General features: G+C 42.4%; 1 protein-coding gene across 1 annotated transcript; it reads right to left on the reverse strand.

Annotated features, from left to right (window-relative positions):
• Positions 1–15,356: 15,356 nt before the first annotated feature.
• Positions 15,357–18,799, reverse strand: MUC21 (mucin 21, cell surface associated). The gene is made up of 3 exons (XM_068558992.1): positions 18,736–18,799; positions 16,094–16,582; positions 15,357–16,012 (listed from the first exon to the last, which is right to left on the reverse strand). Exons 1-3 carry the CDS (start codon positions 18,797–18,799, stop codon positions 15,357–15,359), a joined length of 1,209 nt encoding a protein of 402 aa, XP_068415093.1.
• Positions 18,800–20,079: the final 1,280 nt, after the last annotated feature.

A 20,079-nucleotide genomic window follows, 5' to 3' on the forward strand; every position in this document is an offset into this window, starting at 1 on the left:
CTCTCTCTAGCTTAGTTCCTTCCTCACTTGCCTGCTCTCTTTCCCTCAGTAAAAGGGTTTCCTATACATCAGGCACTCATGAAATGGAAGAGGAGTCCAGTGAGGAGAATCACAGCCATCGCAACCAAGGCCAGAGTAACTAGGAAGACTTCCCATGGCCTCAGGTGTCCGCTAAGGTTTTCCTCTTTCATTGGAGGAGCAGTGCTTGTGCTGGTGACACTGGAGATAGTAGCTGTTGTGTTAGTTCCACTGGACAGTGTGGTTGATCCAAGGGAGGTGGCTGTAGTGTTAACATTAGAAGTTACAGCTTATTAAGGAAGGATGGCTGATTAGTTCCACTGGAAATTTTGTTTCCAGGTGTTGTGCTAAGTGCCACATATGAATTAGTACTTCAAATACTCACAATACCTCCATGAGGTAGGAACTGCTACTACCCCCATTTTATAAATAGAGAGATTGAGGTTTAGAGAAGTTAAGCCTGGTCCCAGGTTAGAGAGCTAGCAGATCATGTAACAGGGATTTAAACCAAGGCAGCCTGACATGAGAGCCAACCCTTAACCCATATACTATTCCACATTCTAAGTCACGTGACCTGGGGAGTCACATGACCCAGGGTCACAGGTATTAATCCTTCTCTAACTATTCATGATACTCTTCAGGTAAAGAATATAAAAGAGACAGTTGAAGGGCCCATGTGTATATATTGAGCTACTCTCCAAACAGAATTGTACCCTTCTTCCAGAGGAGAAATAATCAAGGGGAAGTTTGGGAGGGGAAATAATGTGCATTTTCACTATCTGGTAATTCTTATGCACACAGAAGTTTTGGAGCCACCAGGTACAGGATCCCACATGACCTTGGCACCTGGCCTGGCAGAGAACTAGCCAGGTAGTAGCTGGAGGAGATCAGGTCTCCCAGGATTCCAGGAAGGGACCCAACCTCCTTGCTTAGTGAGTCAGAGTTAAGGTGAGGCCCATGCTTTTTCCTTCTATCTCATGCCTCTTTCCTACCTGTTCTGATTTTCCATCCCAATAACAACCAAGCTCTTGGCCTCCCAGAAGCCTAAATACTCTCACCTCACCTATGGCTCTGTTCTTCTGCTGGGATATAGGTTTTCTTCCCCTTACCTATTCCTTTCTTAGTATTATCTGGACTAACATAAATATTGCAAATTTAGGCAGAAGACCTAAATAGACATTTCTCCAAAGAAGATATACAGATTGCCAAAAAACACATGAAAGAATGCTCAACATCATTAATCATTAGAGAAATGCAAATCAAAACTACAATGAGATATCACCTCACACCAGTCAGAATGGCCATCATCAAAAAATCTACAAACAATAAATGCTGGAGAGGGTGTGGAGAAAAGGGAACCCTCTTGCATTGTTGGTGGGAATGTAAATTGATACAGCCACTATGGAGAACAGTATGGAGGTTCCTTAAAAAACTAAAAATAGAACTACCATACAACCCAGCAATCCCACTACTGGGCATATACCCTGAGAAAACCATAATTCAAAAAGAGTCATGTACCAAAATGTTCATTGCAGCTCTATTTACAATAGCCAGGACATGGAAGCAACCTAAGTGTCCATTGACAGATGAATGGATAAAGAAGATGTAGCACATATATACAATGGAATATTAGTCAGCCATAAAAAGAAATGAAATTGAGTTATTCGTAGTGAGGTGGATGGACCTAGAGTCTGTCATACACAGTGAAGTTAAGTCAGAAAGAGAAAAACAAATACTGTATGCTAACACATATATATGGAATCTAAAAAAAAAAGGCATGAAGAACCTAGGGGCAGGATGGGAATAAAGATGCAGACCTACTAGAGAATGGACTTGAGGACATGGGGAGGGGGAAGGGTAAGCTGGGACAAAGTGAGAGAGTGGCATGGACATATATACACTACCAAATGTAAAACCGATAGGTAGTGGGAAGCAGCCGCATAGCACAGGGAGATCAGCTCTGTGCTTTGTGACCACCTAGAGGGGTGGGATAGGGAGGGTGGGAGGGAGGGAGACGCAAGAGGGAAGAGATATGGGGATATATGTATATGTATAACTGATTCACTTTGTTATAAAGCAGAAACTAACACACCATTGTAAAGCAATTATACTCCAATAAAGATGTTAAAAATATATATTACAAATTTAGATTTAGGGGAAGAGTCCAAAAACTTCTTGTTAATGCCTCTGATTAGGGTTATGGTCAGAGTCAAGAGAGAAACTAGAGGAATTTCCTGGCAGTTCAGTGGTTAGGACTCCATGCTTTCACTGCCAAGGACATGAGTTCAATCCATGGTCTGGGAACTAAGATCCTACAAACCACGTGGTGCAGCCAAAAAAATAAAGAGAGAGAGAGAGAGAAACTTAGTGAGAAATTGAGATGGGAAGCTGGCCTATGGACAGGGAATAGATTTGTTTTGTTTTGTTCAGGGGCATAAACAAATGAGTCAAAGTCAAGGAGGGGCAAATTCTAGAAAAAACTCAATCTGTGCAAGTGTGGAACAGCCCCCTGACAAGTTTAATTAGAGGGAAGGTGGCTGCTGTCAGAGATGTTGGAAATGGATTCCTGCCTACTGTGGGTTGTCAGGCATTAACTTTAAGATCACTTCCAACTCCAATGCATCTGTATTTGGGATTGGTTGATTACAGAAGAAATAGTCCAGACTTCTGGGCAGAAGAGTTGTTACTGGGAACAGAATAGAGAACAAATGCTGGGTTGGATTGAAGAGAATAGGGCAAAATATTGGTCCTGACTTCTTTGATGAGAATGAGAGCTAACAGGCAGAGTGTGCATCCCAGGACCGGACAGCATTTCCCCCAAACACTACTCAAACTTCAAGGTTATCTTCTTTTAAACAAAATTACTCACTATTTCCTAAAAGTAGTAGAAGATGAAACAACAGCCAGCATTCAAGGGAAAATGTTTTTCTCTTCATCTTGAGATTCTCTGCCTGCCAAGCCTGGAAGGGAGCGTTCCTGAGTCCCAGATGTGATTAGGCCTAGAAGGGAAAGAAAAAGAACTGAGGGTCTTGAGAAAGAAGAGTCTCAAGTTGGAGATCTGAGGCTGGAGTTCTGGGGGTTTTGGTCTCCAAAGAATGGGTCTACAATGGGAAGAAAAACACCAGTAGGCAGCACCTGGGGTTGCAGACTGGGGACGCTGGATGCCTGGTCCCTTAGGATCCCTCCACAGAATGTCACCTCTTTCTTTCTCTTTCAAAGAAGGTGTTTATAGTGTCATCTGGGTTGGGCCGGGGCTGGGTATATGGCCTGTTGTTCTTCCAGCTGTGGGCAGGTAACAGAATACCTGAACTCAGAGAGGAGAGGTATAGAGGCCAGGAGATCCATGAGAATGGAGAGTGACATGGTCGCATTAGGCAGGGCCTCGGGAGGAAAAGGAAGTAGTACAGTTCAAGGGGATCATGTTGTCAAAGTGGAGGGGACTCACCCTCTGAGGCAGGGATGGGGCTAAAAACCTGTTCTAGCTCAAGAACTTGTTTCCTGGAGAGAAGTCCTGAGTAACTGGGATAACTGTGTGGGGGCAGGGTGTGAGAAGGTAGACTTGATGAGCAGACCTTAGTTGGAAGGACACATAAAGTGAGATTCACTGTGAATGGGGACGGCGGCCCGGACCTCTGGGTGCTGGTGAGCATACGGTAGGCACACATCTTGAATGAGGTGGGAAGAGAGACTCATGGATAGACTCTGGGATCTCTGAGGCATGGGAGGTGGGGGTGGGGAGAGCAGGGCTCGGGCTGTTGAGGAGATGGGACCAGTGGTGTACCAGTGTCAGTGTATACCTGTTTGCAAGGACCCCAAATTGTTAAAATTTCAGGATTTTTGCAGCACAGCCATCATTAAAAATTTGAGTTCTTTTTTTTTTTTTTAAGGGTATTGGATTTTTTTTTTAATTTTTATTTTATTTTATTTTATTTATTTATTTATTTATGGCTGTGTTGGGTCTTCGTTTCTGTGCGAGGGCTTTCTCTAATTGCGGCGAGTGGAGGCCATTCTTCATTGCGGTGCGCAGGCCTCTCACTATCGCGGCCTCTCTTGTTGCGGAGCACAGGCTCCAGATGCGCAGGCTCAGTAATTGTGGCTCACGGGCCTAGTTGCTCCGCGGCACGTGGGATCTTCCCAGACCAGGGCTCGAACCCGTGTCACCTGCATTGGCAGGCAGAGTCTCAACCACTGCGCCACCAGGGAAGCCCAAAATTTGAGTTCTAATGTGATACTATGTGTAATCAAAACAAGCTGTCTCTACCCCCTCCAGCCATGGAGGCTTCCTGGATGAGGAACCATTTCAGATTTCTTTTTTTTTTTTGGAGCGCCATGCAGCTTGTGGGATTTTAGTTCCCTGACCAGGGATCAAACTCAGGCCCTCGGCAGTGAGAGCACATAGTCCTAACCACTGGACCACCAGGGAATTCCCCTGAATTTCAGATTCTTTAAATGTTTGGGTGAAAGAATATTCACTGTGTGCGAGGCCTGATGGAAGTGAGCTGACAAGCAGGAGATGAAGATTCATCCCACAGATATTTAGTGATTTCCTACTATGTGCCAGACATTGTACTCCAGTAAACAAAACAAATAAATTTGTGTTATTTTGGAGCTTATATCTAAGATATGAGAGAACTGTGAATGACTGAGTTTTAAAAGCAGGAAGAGAATGGAATGTGGTAGAAAATGTGGTGTTGGATGGGGAGTGGTCAGGAATCTAGATTCTAGGATGCCCTAGGAAAGGGCTTGGTAGTTGATCTGCCCACTGTTTGCGATAGGAAGTCCCATATGGGTGACGGATGAGGAGTGTGGTCAGTAACAAGTCGGTATTGGGATCTTAGCACCCTGCTCTAAGGGTAAAAATCCCAATAACATTTCTAAGTAGAAAGATGTTTTCTCTACAACCAATTAGAGTTACAGGACTTGTTTTACAGTGCAGGTTTACTCATATATTAGCACTTTTCTCATCTTTTTAGTGGGGATTATAATCTGAACTTCATAGGGTTGTTGTGAAGATTAAATGGTGGTATATTAAAAAACTCACAGAAGTCACTCAGAAGCAAAGAACAATAGCAAAACAAACACAAAATTTAAAAGATAAGCATTTCATCAGGATACAACATACATTAATAAACTTTTATTTTTTAGAGTATCTTCATAGACTGTCTAGTAATTTTCTTCTTCATCACACAACATCTGGAGGAGACACAAGAAGGGAGGAAGACTCTTTTTAAGGACAAAGTCAAGCTCTGGAGGGCATTGAAATGACCTGGGTGGAGGGAAGATGAGGAAGCAGCTGCCATAAGAGTAGTCACTGTGCCCATCCCCACACCCTGTCAAGCAACCTCCTTGATCCTGGGATTCTGAGTTATGGGGAGAGCCAAGGGAATACATTTACTTGACATCATTTCTAAGCCTGATGAGGCTGTGGGTCTCTTCCAAAACAATATGCTGCCTGAGTAACCTCGTTGGTCAGACATGGAGAGGCTTTCCTTGGTCCTGTCCTTGACCCAGGCCATAACCTATGGCCATTCTCTGGGAACATTCTGGTTTCCCATCTTGACTCACTCCCCCATCATTGTTCTTTGTCTTCTCCTCCATGACCCTTTCCTCCGCCAAGGTTTCCTCCCTTAGAATGTCTCCCATTATTCAGTGTCCATAGCCATGCCCTCGTCAATGACCTCCTCTAAGGTCTGCCCTGTGGTTGTCACTGGTGTGGCCTTTTCCATGGTCTCTTTCATGGCCTTAGGCCTGTGGTTTCCATCATGGCCTCCACAGGAGACACCTTGATGACTCATTTCCACAATCACCTTCATGACTGTGGCTCAATTCATGGCCCGCATTGTAGCTTTCTTCATGGCCAAGGCCACAGGCCCCTCCATGGCTCAGTTTATTGTCGAGGCTGCAGAACAATGGACCCAGGCCAAGGTCATGGGTGTAATAAGTGTCAATGTTTCTCAGAAGCAGAAGAGTATCCCTCTAAAAGAGAAAGATGTGGATATTTTAAGAGAGTACTCCTCTCACATTTCACAATACACCTGGTTGACTAAAATCACAGACTTTCACTTTTTTTCAGGTATTTATCTTTATTTTACTGAAACTGAAATTAAAATTAATAACAGTAAGCCAAGTAAAGCACAGCAAATGTATTGTAGAAGATATACATTAAAAGGTCAGAGGTATAAAAATGAATGGTTTATCCTTTTCCATATTGTTCCTGCTTTGAGGATTTTAAAAAATTGAAGTATAGTTCATTTACAATGTTGTGTTAGTTTCAAATGTACAGAAAATTGATTCAGTTATACCTATATATATAATATATACTATATATATTCTTTATCAAATTCTTTTCCATTATAGGTTATTACAAGATATTGAATATAGTTCCCTGTGCTATACAGTAGGTCCTTGTTGTTCACCTGTTTTATATATAGTAGTGTGTATATGTTAATCCAAACTTCTAATTTATCTCCCTCCCCCTGACTGTCCCCTTTGGTAACCATAAGTCGGTTAGTCTATTTCTGTTTTGTAAATAAGTTCATTTGTGTCATTTTTTTAGACTCCACATATAAGTGGTATCATATGATATTTGTCTTTCTCTGTCTGACTTACTTCACTTAATATGATAATCTCTAGGTCCATCCATGTTGCTGCAGAGGGTATTATCTCATTCTCTTTTATGGCTGAGTAATAGTCCACTCTGTGTGTGTGTGTATGTGTGTGTGTGTATATATATATATATATATATACACCATCTTCTTTCTCCATTTATCTGTGATAGACATTTAGGTTGCTTCCATGCCTTGGCTACTGTAAATAGTGCTGCTATGAACATTAGGGTGCATGTATCTTTTCGAATCAGAGTTTTCTCCAGATATATGCCCAGGAGTGGGATTGCAGGATCATATGGTAACTGCCTTTTTAGTTTTTTAAGGAACCTCCATACTGTTTTCCATAGTGGCTGTACCAATTACATTCCCACCAACAGTGTAAGAGGGTTCCTTTTTCTCCACACCCTCTCCAGCATTTATTATTTGTAGACTTTTTAATGATGGCCATTCTGACTGGTGTGAGATGACACCTCATTGTAGTTTTGATTTGCTTTTCTCTAATAATTAGCAATGTGAGCATCTTTTCCTGTACCTATTGGCCATCTGCATGTCTTCTTTGGGGAAATATCTATTTAAGTCTTCTGCCCATTTTTTGATTAGGTTGTTTGTTTTTTGATATTAAATTGGATGAGCTGTTTGTATATTTTGGAAATTAACCCCTTGTTGGTAGTATTGTTTGCAAATATTTTCTCCCAATCTGTAGGTTATCTTTTTGTTTTGTTTATGGTTCCTTTTTCTGTGCAAAAGCTTTTAAGTTTAATAGAGACTAAAAAAAAAAATAGAAAAGATCAATGAAACTAAAAGATGGTTCTTTGAAAAGAGAAACAAAATTTTTTTTTAACTTTATTTATTTATTTATTTATTTATTTTTGGCTGTGTTGGGTCTTCGTTTCTGTGCGAGGGCTTTCTCTAGTTGCGGCAAGCGGGGACCACTCTTCATCGCGGTGCGCGGGCCTCTCACTATCGTGGCCTCTCTTGTTGCAGAGCACAGGCTCCAGACGCGCAGGCTCAGTAGTTGTGGCTCACGGGCCTAGTTGCTCCGTGGCATGTGGGATCTTCCCAGACCAGGGCTCGAACCCGTGTCCCCTGCATTGGCAGGCAGATTCTCAACCACTGCGCCATCAGGGAAGCCCAGATAAACAAAATTGATAAACCTTTAGGCAGACTCATCAAGAAAAAAAAAGGGAGAGGGCCCAAATCAATAAAATCAGAAATGAAACAGGAGAAGTTACAACTGACACCATAGAAATATGAAGGATCATAAGAGACTACTAAGAGCAACTGTATGCCAATAAAATGGACAACCTAGAAGAAATGGACAAATTCTTAGAAAGGTACAATCTCCCAAGACTGAACCAGGAAGATATAGAAAGTATGAACAGACCATTTACTGGTACTGAAATTGAATCAGTAATTTAAAAACTCCCAACAAGCAAAAGTTCAGGACCAGATTGCTTCACAGGTGAATTCTACCAAACATTTAGAGAAGAGTTAACACCTATTCTTCTAAAACTTTTCCAAAAAATTGCAGAGGAAAGAACACTTCTGAACTCATTCTATGAGGCCACCATCACCCTGATACCAAAACCAGACAAAGATATCACACAAAAAAGAAAATTACAGGCCAGTGTCACTGATGAACATAGATGCAAATATCCTCAACAAAATACTAGCAAACTGACTCCAACAATATATTAAAAGGATCATACACCATGATCAAGTGAGATTTATCCCAGGTGTGCAAAGATTTTTCAATATCAGCAAATCAATCAATGTGGTACACCACATTAACAAACTGAAGAATAAAAACCATATGATTATCTCAACAGATGCAGAAAAAGCTTTTGATAAAATTCAACATCCATTTATGATAAAAACTCTTCAGAAAGTGGGCATAGAGGGAATATATCTCAACATAATAAAGGCTATATGTGACAAACCCACAGCTAACATCATACTCAAAGGTGAAAAGCTGAAAGCATTTTCTCAAAGATCAGGAACAAGACAAGGATGCCCATTCTCGCCACTTTTATTCAACATAGTTTTGGAAGTACTAGCCACAGCAATCAGAGGAGGGAAAGAAATAAAAGGAATCCAAATAGAAGAAGAAGTAAAACTGTCACTGTTTGCAGCTGACATGATGCTATACATAGAAAATCCTAAAGACACTACCAGAAAACTACTAGAGCTCATCGATGAATTTGATAAAGTTGCTGGATACAAAATTAATATACAGAAATCTGTTGCATTTCTATACACTAACAATGAAAGATCAGAAAGGGAAATTAAGGAAACAATCCCATTTACCATTGCATCAAAAAGAATAAAATACCTAGGAATAAACCTACCTAAGGAGGCAAAAGACCTGTACTTCAAAAACTATAAGACACAATGAAAGAAATTGAAGATGACACAAACAGATGGAAATATATACCGTGTTCTTGGATTGGAAGAATCAGTATTGTTAAAATGATCACACTACCCAAGGCAATCTACAGATTCAATGCAATCCCTATCAAATTACCAATGGCATTTTTCACAGAACTAGAACAAAAAATTTTTTAATTTGTATGGAAACAGAAAAGACCCTGAATAGCCAAAACAATCTTTTTTATTTTATTTTTTATTTTTAGCTGCATTGGGTCTTCATTGCTGCACGTGGGCTTTCTCTAGTCGTGGCGAGCATGGGCTACTCTTTGTTGCAGTGCGCGGGCTTCTCATTGTGGTGGCTTCTCTTGTTGCGGAACATGGGCTCTAGGTGCACGGGCTTCAGTAGTTGTGACACATGGGCTCAGTAGTTGTGGCTCGTGGGCTCTAGAGTGCAGGGTCAGTATTTGTGGTGCACGGGCTTAGTTGCTCTGCAGCATGTGGGATATTCCCAGACCAGGGATCGAACCCCTGTCCCCTGCGTTGGCAGGTGGATTCTTAACCACTGCTCCACCAGGGAAGACCACCAAAACAATCTTGAGAAAGAAGAATGGGGCTGGAGGAATCAGGCTCCCTGACTTCGGACTATACTACAAACCTACACTAATCAAAACAGTATGGTACTGGCACAAAAACAAACACATAGGTCAATGGAACAGGATAGAAAGCCTAGAAATAAACCCACATTTATATGGTCAATTAATCTATGACAAAGGAGGCAAGAATATACAATGGAGAAAAGACAGTCTCTTCATAAGTGGTGCTGGGAAAACTGGACAGCTACATGTAAAAGAGTGAAATTAGAACATTCTCTAACACTATATACAAAAATAAACTCAAAATGGATTAAAGATGTAAATGTAAGACCAGATACTATAAAACTCCTAGAGGAGAACATAGGCAGAACACTCTTTGGTGTAAATCACAGCAATATTTTTTTATGGATACATCACCTAGAGTAATGGAAATAAAAACAAAAATAAACAAATGTGACCTAATTAAACTTAAAAGCTTTTGCACAGCAAAGGAAACAGACTTTCACTTTTTAAGAGAACCCATTAAAATTTTTTTCTTCATAATCTTTTAACTTCTCTGTGTCTCTCTTCATATCCATGTGTTATCTTTTATTTCTCTCATTGTGAAAACATCAAAATAAGGAAAAATCAAATAAAATAATAACCTCACTGTGTCTATTTTCTAATTTACTATGCTGTACCAATATAATGCGGTGGAATTTGCAAAGCAAAAATAAATCAACATCCCGGTGTTCAGGGGATGGACCACCAAAGAACAGGAATCCATCATTGTATTACTAAGGAAATGCATGTTTGTGAGACCAGGTATAACGTTTCTGGATGAGCCACAGTTTTGAAATCCAACATATTGCCTTTCAGTTAAAAGCATGGATTCCTAAAATTAAAAGATCCTGGGTTGAGTTCTCTGCTGTGTGCCCTTCAGTAAGTTTGTTAACCTCTTTATATATCCTTGCATATGAAATGTGAATAGTGTCCTTATGTATGAATAGTGTCCTTGTATATGAAATGAAGATAATAATAACACTTTCCCCATAGTGTTATTGGGGGGATAAAATGAAATAGCACATGTAAAATGCTCGCATAGTACCTGCCACAAAGTAAGTGCTTAATGAATATTAGCTACCATTATTATTGCTATTACCTCTTGGTTTTGAATAAGAGAGTGCCAGCATGTTTAGGAGAAAACCAGTGGAAGTGAGTCTGTATGTGGTGCTCTATAATTCTTGGACATTTTAGAGTTTAAAAGGAATAATCTATAGTTGGAGTGGTCTTCATCATTTATACCCTGCTATCTTCCACACATTGTTTAAGGTACCTCTCTATAACAAAAAATATAAAATAAAAAATTCAGAACAAAAAGAAAATACATTGGAATAGGGGAGCAAGTCCAGGTGAAAATCTGAATGCAGAATGCAGTCTGGAACTGGCGTGCGGGGACAGCTCTCTCAGCCTCCACAAGGAATGTTAGAAAGCCCGTGAGCCCTGGCTGAGCTCTGGAAACCTCTGCGCCTCATCAGGCCGTTTTTATGTCTCCCATCCTCTCTGGTTTCTACCCCTGTTTTTCTGCCTTGATATTACTTCCCTTACATTATTCTACTGTAATATTTTTTGCTTGTAAGATTTTTGTTAATCACCCTACCATGCTTCTCTGCACCAAAAGATATGTTTATAAACGTAAAAAAAATTTCCTGTGGCTTGTAAGTGTTAAATTTCTCAGTCCTCAATAACATTTTGGTGAAAAATAAATGAAAATGTTTTTCTTATGCAATGTTTTTATCTTTCCCCCTTCTCCAACTCCGCGATGTTTTTCCATATTTTCAAGAAAATGTGTAACATGAACCTTCCCAATATAAAAAATAATAACAAAATTTATAGAGTGCTACCAAATGTACTATCCTAAGGGCTTCACAGCAATCTCATGAATTGGGTACTGTTATCACCCTCAGTTTTACAGATAAGCAAACTGAGACCCAGGAAAGTGAAGGAATTTGTGGGAGGCCACGCTGAGTTTAGATTTAAAACCGGAAATTCTAGTTCTTCAATCTGTGCTCTTAGCAGGTATGCTGTACAGCCTCTGGATCTTCCTTTCATCTTAAGATAAAATATTAGGGACTTCCCGGGTGGCGCAGTGGTTAAGATTCTGCCCTCCCAATGCAGGGGGCCCAGGTTCGTTACCTGATCAGGGAACTAGATCCCACATGCATGCTACAACTAAGAGTTTGCATGCCACAACTAAGGAGCCGGCAAGCCACAATTAAGGAGCCCGCCTGCCGCAACTAAAGACCCAGCACAAACAAATAAATAAATAAATATATTTTTTAAAAGATATAAGATTAATCAGCTGGAAGTAAATGTACAACTTATAATGTCTTTCTCCTTGAAAATCATGCAAAATATCCAACTGTGATCTAAACCAAGAAACTCTTGAATGACACACTATTTATCCTTATGGAGAACGGTGTATAAGCCAGGGAAGCGTGCTTCATAGTAAGTTGCTATTTCCCAGCAAAGTTTTACAAATCTTGAATATTCTAAAATAGGTAGACAGACAGATAAGGTGGGTTGATTTGCCATAGGGTTTTCGCCTAGGTTAAATAAGGCACTGCCACTCTTATTATTTCTTACTGATGCTGTGTTTGCTCTGCTTTCATGAGTTGCTCCCCCCAGAAGGATGTATTCTTTGACAGGAGATGGAAGAGAAGAGATTGTTAAGCAGAAATCTTTATCACCCCTGCTACCTCACTCTACAATATATCTGAATCAATAACATCTTAACATGTCCAAAAATTCCCAGTTTATTACACTTCTCTTAGCCCCTAATAGGAATTTATGTGAGGCAAGGGAAAACATGAAGCCCTCCTCTGGGTATACGATGACTAAATTAGAAGAGATTTTGAGTTATCCCCTTTATTTGCACCCTGGAATTTTTTGCACCTAGGGAAATCCACCATAATAATATAGGAGCTAGAATGTAAAAGGTGGGTGGGTGGCTATAGAAGGAAAGCTAGAAAAGTATAACTAGCAGATGCTTTGACCACAGGCACAAAATACATACGGAAGTTGAAGATCTGGAAGATGATTCCCATAAGATATCCCACACCTGCATAATACTCTTTAGAAAGTCTTCATATACCTCCAAGGGTATGGGCAGACTCCATTTAAAGATCATTGCACTAGGCCAACAGTGCAAAAGCGCTTAATCCTGTCAACATCCTAGACCTCTGCTTGAGGAAGACCTCAAACTTCCTTGGTGAGCTGGGGCTTTGTCGGGTTAAAACATGTTTCGTCCATGTAAGCGGATCCCATGATGAAAGTTGAGTCATGATGCTTCCTAACTCTATGTACACACTCCAGTTTCTGGGAGTAGCGAGATATTCACAGTGTAACCATGTCAATTAACCACAAGCTGAATTACGTACTCACCGTGGTTTCATCTCTTCATCTCCCACTGTCTCAAAGTGCCCATTGCTGTTTATCTTTGGAAATCAAAATTTTTATTTACACGATATGCCTGCTGGGTAATAATATTTTTACAGCTTTACTGAGATATAATTTATATAGCATATTCACCTGTTTAAAATAGATGTTAATGGGGTTTAGTATATTTACAGAGTTGTTATTAATAAGCCCTTTCAATTTGCAGACTAAAATATTTCTTCCCTGTTGTTCTTTTAGTTCCTCTGGTCTACCTCTTCCTTTTTTCTCTGTTTTGAACCTTACTACTTGTGTGTTAGTCCTCCTGAATCAATCCTCCAAGTGTGTTCTATTTTCTGTGTCAGTGATTTTCATCTCTGGTTTGTTGTATCTAATTGAGCTACTTTCTCCACTTGCTCTTCTAGATAACTAACTTTATTCTCATCCAGCCTCTTTGCATTTGTCTATTAGAATTTTAAACTTGAAAATGCATGTTTTACATTTTTTAATTATCTAAATGGACTCCCTTGCCTTATTTTCACGTTTTTCACATTATGCTTTCCACAGTTCACACCAGTGGGAGGCAACTTTCTAGGGGGTTCAACTCAGCTTCTCCTTCCGGTTGCTGGGTCCCTGTAGGTAAGATAATGATGATGTTGATGATGATGATGATGGGCCTGTACATGGCTCAGCATGGCCTCACTGACTAGGATCAACTGTCTGGTTTGCGGACACTTGAGAAACCCAATGAGTGGTGGAAGGCAGAGCAGTTTCCACTGCTGTGAGTTGGGGTGAACCCACCAACAACCTGCTAATTCTCTCCTGAGGCCTCTGTCCCCGGTGGAAGTCGTGTCACTGGCCTCATGGATTCAGAGCAACCCAGCCTTTCAAAGCAGCTCGCCTCTGTCCTCTGAGACCTGCAGGATCAGGGAGCCTTCTATCCTAGACCATGAAAGGGGTATGTGCAGCCTTTGTGGGAAGGGAATTCATGAGAACCTCAGGCTTTACCCCAAGTGTCTCTGCCATGACCCTCTTGAAAGGAAATCTTAGCAGGCCAGGAAGTCTTTCCCTTGATAAAAACAGGAAGCACTTTCTCTCTGCTTCCAAAGGCAGCACTGAGAGTGAAAGTATCAACCAACACCTTCATTCTGACAATTAACCCAGGTCTAGAGCAAATGTAAATGGCCTGGAAACTGTGACTTTGAGTGACCTCCCTCCCCGCCCCTCCCCCCACCCAACAGCATACCTCCTCTGGTCATGCTCTGGGTTCTGCATGTGCTACAACATAGTCTCTACCTACCACAGGCCTAATCCATGAGCCTGTAGGATCCGGGCACTGCCCTCCCTTCTCATCTCTCCCAATTCAATTCCCCTCTCAGTCTGGGAGATTCTTGGGGGCACAGGGTTCCTGCTCGGGGCAAGAAGGATTAGAAAAAGGGGACAGATATGGATGATGTCTCTGGATTTTACTGTGGAGATTCTGAATACCAAGTGGATTCCAGCATGGGGTTCTCTCATACAACCGGGAAATTCAACTCGGCGCGGCAGACACCCACTCATGTGCACACACAGGTTCTCTCTGTGATATAGTTTGTATGTGTTTATTTCTTAGCTAAATGACCAGCAGAGTCTCCTCTTTCCAGTGTCTGGTAAAAGCAAGAGAGAGGGAGGAAGTGTCTTCCCCAAGGCTGGCAGAGACCCAAACAAAGCTGGGAGGGGACTCCTGGGGACGAATGAAAGGACACTCAGGTCTCTGGTCCCCCAGGCTGGCTCCCTCTGGGAGGAATGTGGCTCTCTGGCTTCAGCAGCCGCTTAGAGCCCATCGTGGGTCTCTCTCATCTCCATGGCTACTGAGGATACTGGTCTCCTCCAGAATCCGTTAGGGCTCCACCCAGACCTGTGGTGGACTCCATGATTCCCTCCAGGGCCTGGGCCGAGGTTGGGGCCATGGAGTCGGTAGACAGCTCTGTCAAAGACATTTCTCAGGGACAGAGAGTTTCTCTAGAAAAAGAAGGCAGAATCATTTCAGAATTGGATTCCCCCGCACCCCCGAGAAGCCTTCACCAGGGACTCCTTCTGGAATCTTCTCCCCCTTTAAAGCATTTCACTCATTCAGCAGTCCTTCCACCAGTCTTTATATCTTCTTTTGCTCCCCTTTCCCCACAAGTCAATAGCTTCCTCTGCACATTGATTGGCTCCTCTGGTTCTAACTTGCTATGTCTCTTTAGTAACTTTCTCCTGATTTTTCTTTCCTCCCTACTCATCCCTAACTTGTGGCCCTACTATTCATACCTCATTTCCCTATGTTCCTGCTATTCCTTCCCCCCAGGCACTTCCCACCAGTGCCTATATATTAGGCACTCACCACACAGAAGTAGAGTCCAACAACTAATCCCACGGCCACTACAACCGAGACCAGAGTGATGAGGAAGATTTCCCATGGCTTCAGGGACCCACTGGGCTTCACTGTATTCACTGGAGTTCCAGCACTTGTGCTAATTCTGTTGGAAGTTGTGTGTGTTCCAGTTGACAAAGGTGTACCAGAGCCTCCTGTGGTTGCACTGGATCCAGTGTTGGAGGCCATGCTGGTCCTACTGGAGGTTGTGCTGGATCCAGTACTGGAGGTTATGCTGGTCTCACCGGAGGTCATACTGGATCCAGTATTGAAGGCTGTACTGGTCCCCCCAGAGGTTGTGCTGGATCCAGTGTTGACAGGTGTGCTGGTCCCTCCAGAGGTCAGGCTGGATCCAGTATTGGAGGTTGCGCTGGTCCCTCCAGAGGTCAGGCTGGATCCAGTATTGGAGGTTGCGCTGGTCCCTCCAGAGGTCACGCTGGATCCAATATTGGAAGTTGCGCTGGTCCCTCCAGAGGTCACGCTGGATCCAGTATTGGAGGTTGTGCTGGTCCCTCCAGAGGTCACGCTGGATCCAGTACTGGAGGTTGTGCTGGCCCCTCCGGAGGTCATGCTGGTTTCAGTATTGGAGGTTGTGCTGGATCCACTGGAGGTCACTTGGGACCCAGAGTTGGTGGCTGTGGTGGTAGCACCATAGGTCGTGCTGGATGTAGTGTTGGAGGCTGTCCCAGTCCCACTGGAGGTTGCACTGGATCCAGTGTTGACAGGTGTGCTGGTCCCTCCAGAGGTCAGGCTGGATCCAGTATTGGAGGTTGCGCTGGTCCCTCCAGAGGTCAGGCTGGATCCAGTATTGGAGGTTGCGCTGGTCCCTCCAGAGGTCAGGCTGGATCCAGTATTGGAGGTTGTGCTGGTCCCTCCAGAGGTCACGCTGGATCCAGTATTGGAGGTTGCGCTGGTCCCTCCAGAGGTCACGCTGGATCCAGTATTGGAGGTTGTGCTGGCCCCTCCGGAGGTCATGCTGGTTTCAGTATTGGAGGTTGTGCTGGATCCACTGGAGGTCACTTGGGATCCAGAGTTGGTGGCTGTGGTGGTAGCACCATAGGTCGTGCTGGATGTAGTGTTGGAGGCTGTCCCAGTCGCACTGGAGGTTGCACTGGATCCAGTGTTGGCTGTGGTGGGTTCACTGGAAGTTGGGCTGGGTGTGCTACCACTAATGGAGGTTATGCCTAATGATAATCATAAATGATGATATATATTGAGCATATATACTTTCTGTTCAATGGTTGGTTAAACTTATTATGTGGATAATTCTATTTAATGCTCACTACTGCCCAATGAAATAGATATTATTATTCTCAACAGCTAAGATGAAAAAATTGAGGCTTAGAAATGTTGACACTTGCCCAAGTTTGTACAGCTAGTAAGTAGTAGAACAGGAATTTGAACCCAGGCCATTGAATCTGCACTTTTAGCTACCATGCTAAGTCACCCTCCACATCCACCCCCAACACCAGGGTTACATGACCTAATTTCACTGATAGTAAGCTTATTCCATCATCTGCTGTACAATATTCAACACAGATAAAAAGTATTATAAAGGAGTTGTAGAACCCAGGTGAAACTAGTATATATTGATTAATTCATTATTAAAGTGGTATTGCTTCTTTCTTGGAAAATATTTCTGAGTGTTATTCAGAAAACACCTATATTAGAATTATCTGGGGAGCTTGTTGAAAATAAAGATTTCTAGGCAAACCACTCCAGACTAAATGAATCAGAGTCTGAGATAGGCCTAGGTATCTGGGTGATTACATATGCATTAAAGTTCCAGGGGCTCCTGATTACAAGGCAAAGGTTAGAAAAGAGCAAGTTATATGTAACTTAAATATATAAGATCTCCCAGGATTAAGGTCTGCAAATCAAGATCTACAAGTATAGGGAAGCATTTCCACCTTCTTGAAGGCTCAGCTAGAGTTAAGTTTGTGCCTGTTTTTTGCCTCTCACTACCTTGAAGGACAAAGATGCTCAGCCTCTCCAGATAAACAAAATTTATCTCATTTGTGGCTCATTTTACTATTAATTTGGACATGAGTGCCTAGCACCTCACCCCACACATGTGTAGCTTATTTGAACTAACATAGGATTAGAGTTTAGCTCTATTTGGGAAAGGACCCCTAAAATCTGCAATGGGGTACAAATTGGAGTTAAGGTTAGAATCATGAGTAAAACTAAATAAGAAACTGAGATGAACAAGAGTAGGGGTGACGTGAAAGAGGGAGTGGATTTGATTTGAGAAGTTTTGGAGAATAGAATAGTTGCGTTAAAATTGTATGAGGGCTAATTTTGATTCAGAATGATGAATTCTCGGGGCAGTACCCTGATGGTCTAGTGGTTAGGATTCGGCACTTTCACTGTCGTGGCCCGGGTTCAATCCCTGGTTGGGGAATTGAGATTGTGCAAGCCGTGTGGCACCGCCCAAAAAAAAAAAAAAAAAAAAAGAATTCTCTAAGAAGTCATGCTTCCTAGTTGCACAATAGGAGACGGCCCGAGGAGTGTTTAATAGAGTGTCAGAGGTGCGGAGCAGAGTGGGAGTTAGTTTTGACTTGAATCCTTTTCTACTTGGCCTGAGGCTGACTGAGGCTGATTGTGGAATAGGGGTTAAGGACACGAGAAAAATTAAGTTTTTATAATATAGAAGAGTGATATTTTAAAATAACAGTCGGGGCTTCCCTGGTGGCGCAGTGGTTGAGAATCTGCCTGCCAATGCTGGGGACATAGGTTCGAGCCCTGGTCTGGGAAGATCCCACATGCCACGGAGCAACTGGGCCCGTGAGCCACAACTACTGAGCCTGTGCATTTGGAGCTGGTGCTCCGCTACAGGAGAGGCCGTGACAGTGAGAGGCCCGCGCACCGCGATGAAGAGTGGCCCCCACTCGCAGCAACTAGAGAAAGCCCTCGCACAGAAACGAAGACCCAACACAGCCAAAAATAAATAAATAAATAAAATAATTTAAATAAATAAATAAAATAACAGTCAACTCTTCTTGTTATTAATATTTAAACCCCAGCCATATCTCACAGGTTGTTACGATTTTATAGATGCAGAAACGGAGGCACAGAGAAGTTAACTCACCCAAAGTGTACCGGTAACAGATGGAGCCGTGATTCAAACATAGGCAATTAGAGACCAGAGTCCACAGTTTTAACCACTGTGCTCTGACTGCCTCCCAGGTGATACCTTATTAGACTGAAGTGATTGGAGTGAAATGATGACCCTCACTCTATGGCGGAGAACCAGAGTTATTCCTAGTGCTGGTCATCATCTCCCACAATCCCTCAAAAGTTCACAGACCACCAACCTTTAAAGAAAAGCACTCACCGTATTCTGAAAGTAGGAGATGCAACAGTAACCAGTACATAGGGCAAATGTTTCTTTTCTGCATCTTGATCTGCCTCTTTGTGGCTGGTAAAAAAGATGCTTGGATCCCAAATGTGACGAAGACCTAGAAGGCAAAGAACAGTATTCTTGAGAAAGGAGAGTTCAAGGTGAAGAGACAAAGGCTGGAGCTTCCAGGAGCTTGGGTCTCCAACATATGTGTTCTTGGAAAGAATCTTGAGCTTAGCGGGGTGGGAGACTGGATACCTGGGCTGCTTGAGCTTCCTCCACACGATGTTGTTGCCCCTTTCTTTATCATGGAAGAGCTGCAGGAGCCTTTATAGTTTCATATAGGGGAGGGGTTGGGAAGTTGACTTCTTCTGCCAACTATGAGCAGGTAACAAAACAATACTGAGCCTGGGAAGGAATAGACTGGGGTTCAAGAGGAAGGTGAGAAAGGAGAATGACATGATCATACTAGGCAGGGCACTGGGCTGGGTTTGAGCAGGAAGTAGAATGGGATAAAGGAATCAAGGTTGTCAGAGTGGAAGAGACCCACCCTTGAGGCAAAAATAGGGCCAGAAACCTGTTCCAGTTCAAGACTTTGTTTCCTGGTCAGAAAGTCCTGTGTGCATGCTTTAAACACGGAAGAAGCCCTAATAGACTGAGCTGAAGTGCAGGACCCGACATCTTTGAATCAAAAAAAAAAAAAAAATGAGACCTCAAAGAGAGCAGTAACTAGGGATCTGGGCTCCTGGGATATGGGCAGAAGACAGACGGTACATTGCTGAGCATGCAGTAGGCATCAACAATGCACAATGACTGAACAGGAAAAGAGAGATCCATGGGTAGTGTAGCCGTCTTTGGGGTCTCTGGCGCATGGGGGATGAGGGTGGGGGAGAGTGTTGAATATGCAGGAACAAGCCACCTGTCACACTCATATCAGGTAAAGGGGTGGTATAGGGCCCCCCTTTTTAAAAATTTTATTGAAGTATACTTGATTTACAATGTTGTGTTACTTTCTGCTGCACAGCAAAGTGATTCAGTTATATATATATATATATATATATATATATATATATATATATATATATATATATATATATATATATATATATATATTCTTTTTCATATTCTTTTCCATTATGGTTTATCACAGGATATTGAATATAGTTCCCTGTGCTATACAGTAGGACCTTGTTTTTTATCCATTCTATATATAATAGTTTGCATCTGCTAATCCCAAAGTCCCAATCCTTCCCTCCCCCACTCCCACAAAGGCCGCCTTTTGATTCTCAACCATAGGGGTTCCTGTCTTGTTTGTTTTCGGAGTAATTCATAGGAACT

The sequence above is a fragment of the Eschrichtius robustus genome, chromosome 12 (genome assembly GCF_028021215.1).
Source record: "Eschrichtius robustus isolate mEscRob2 chromosome 12, mEscRob2.pri, whole genome shotgun sequence".
Lineage (NCBI taxonomy): Eukaryota > Metazoa > Chordata > Mammalia > Artiodactyla > Eschrichtiidae > Eschrichtius > Eschrichtius robustus.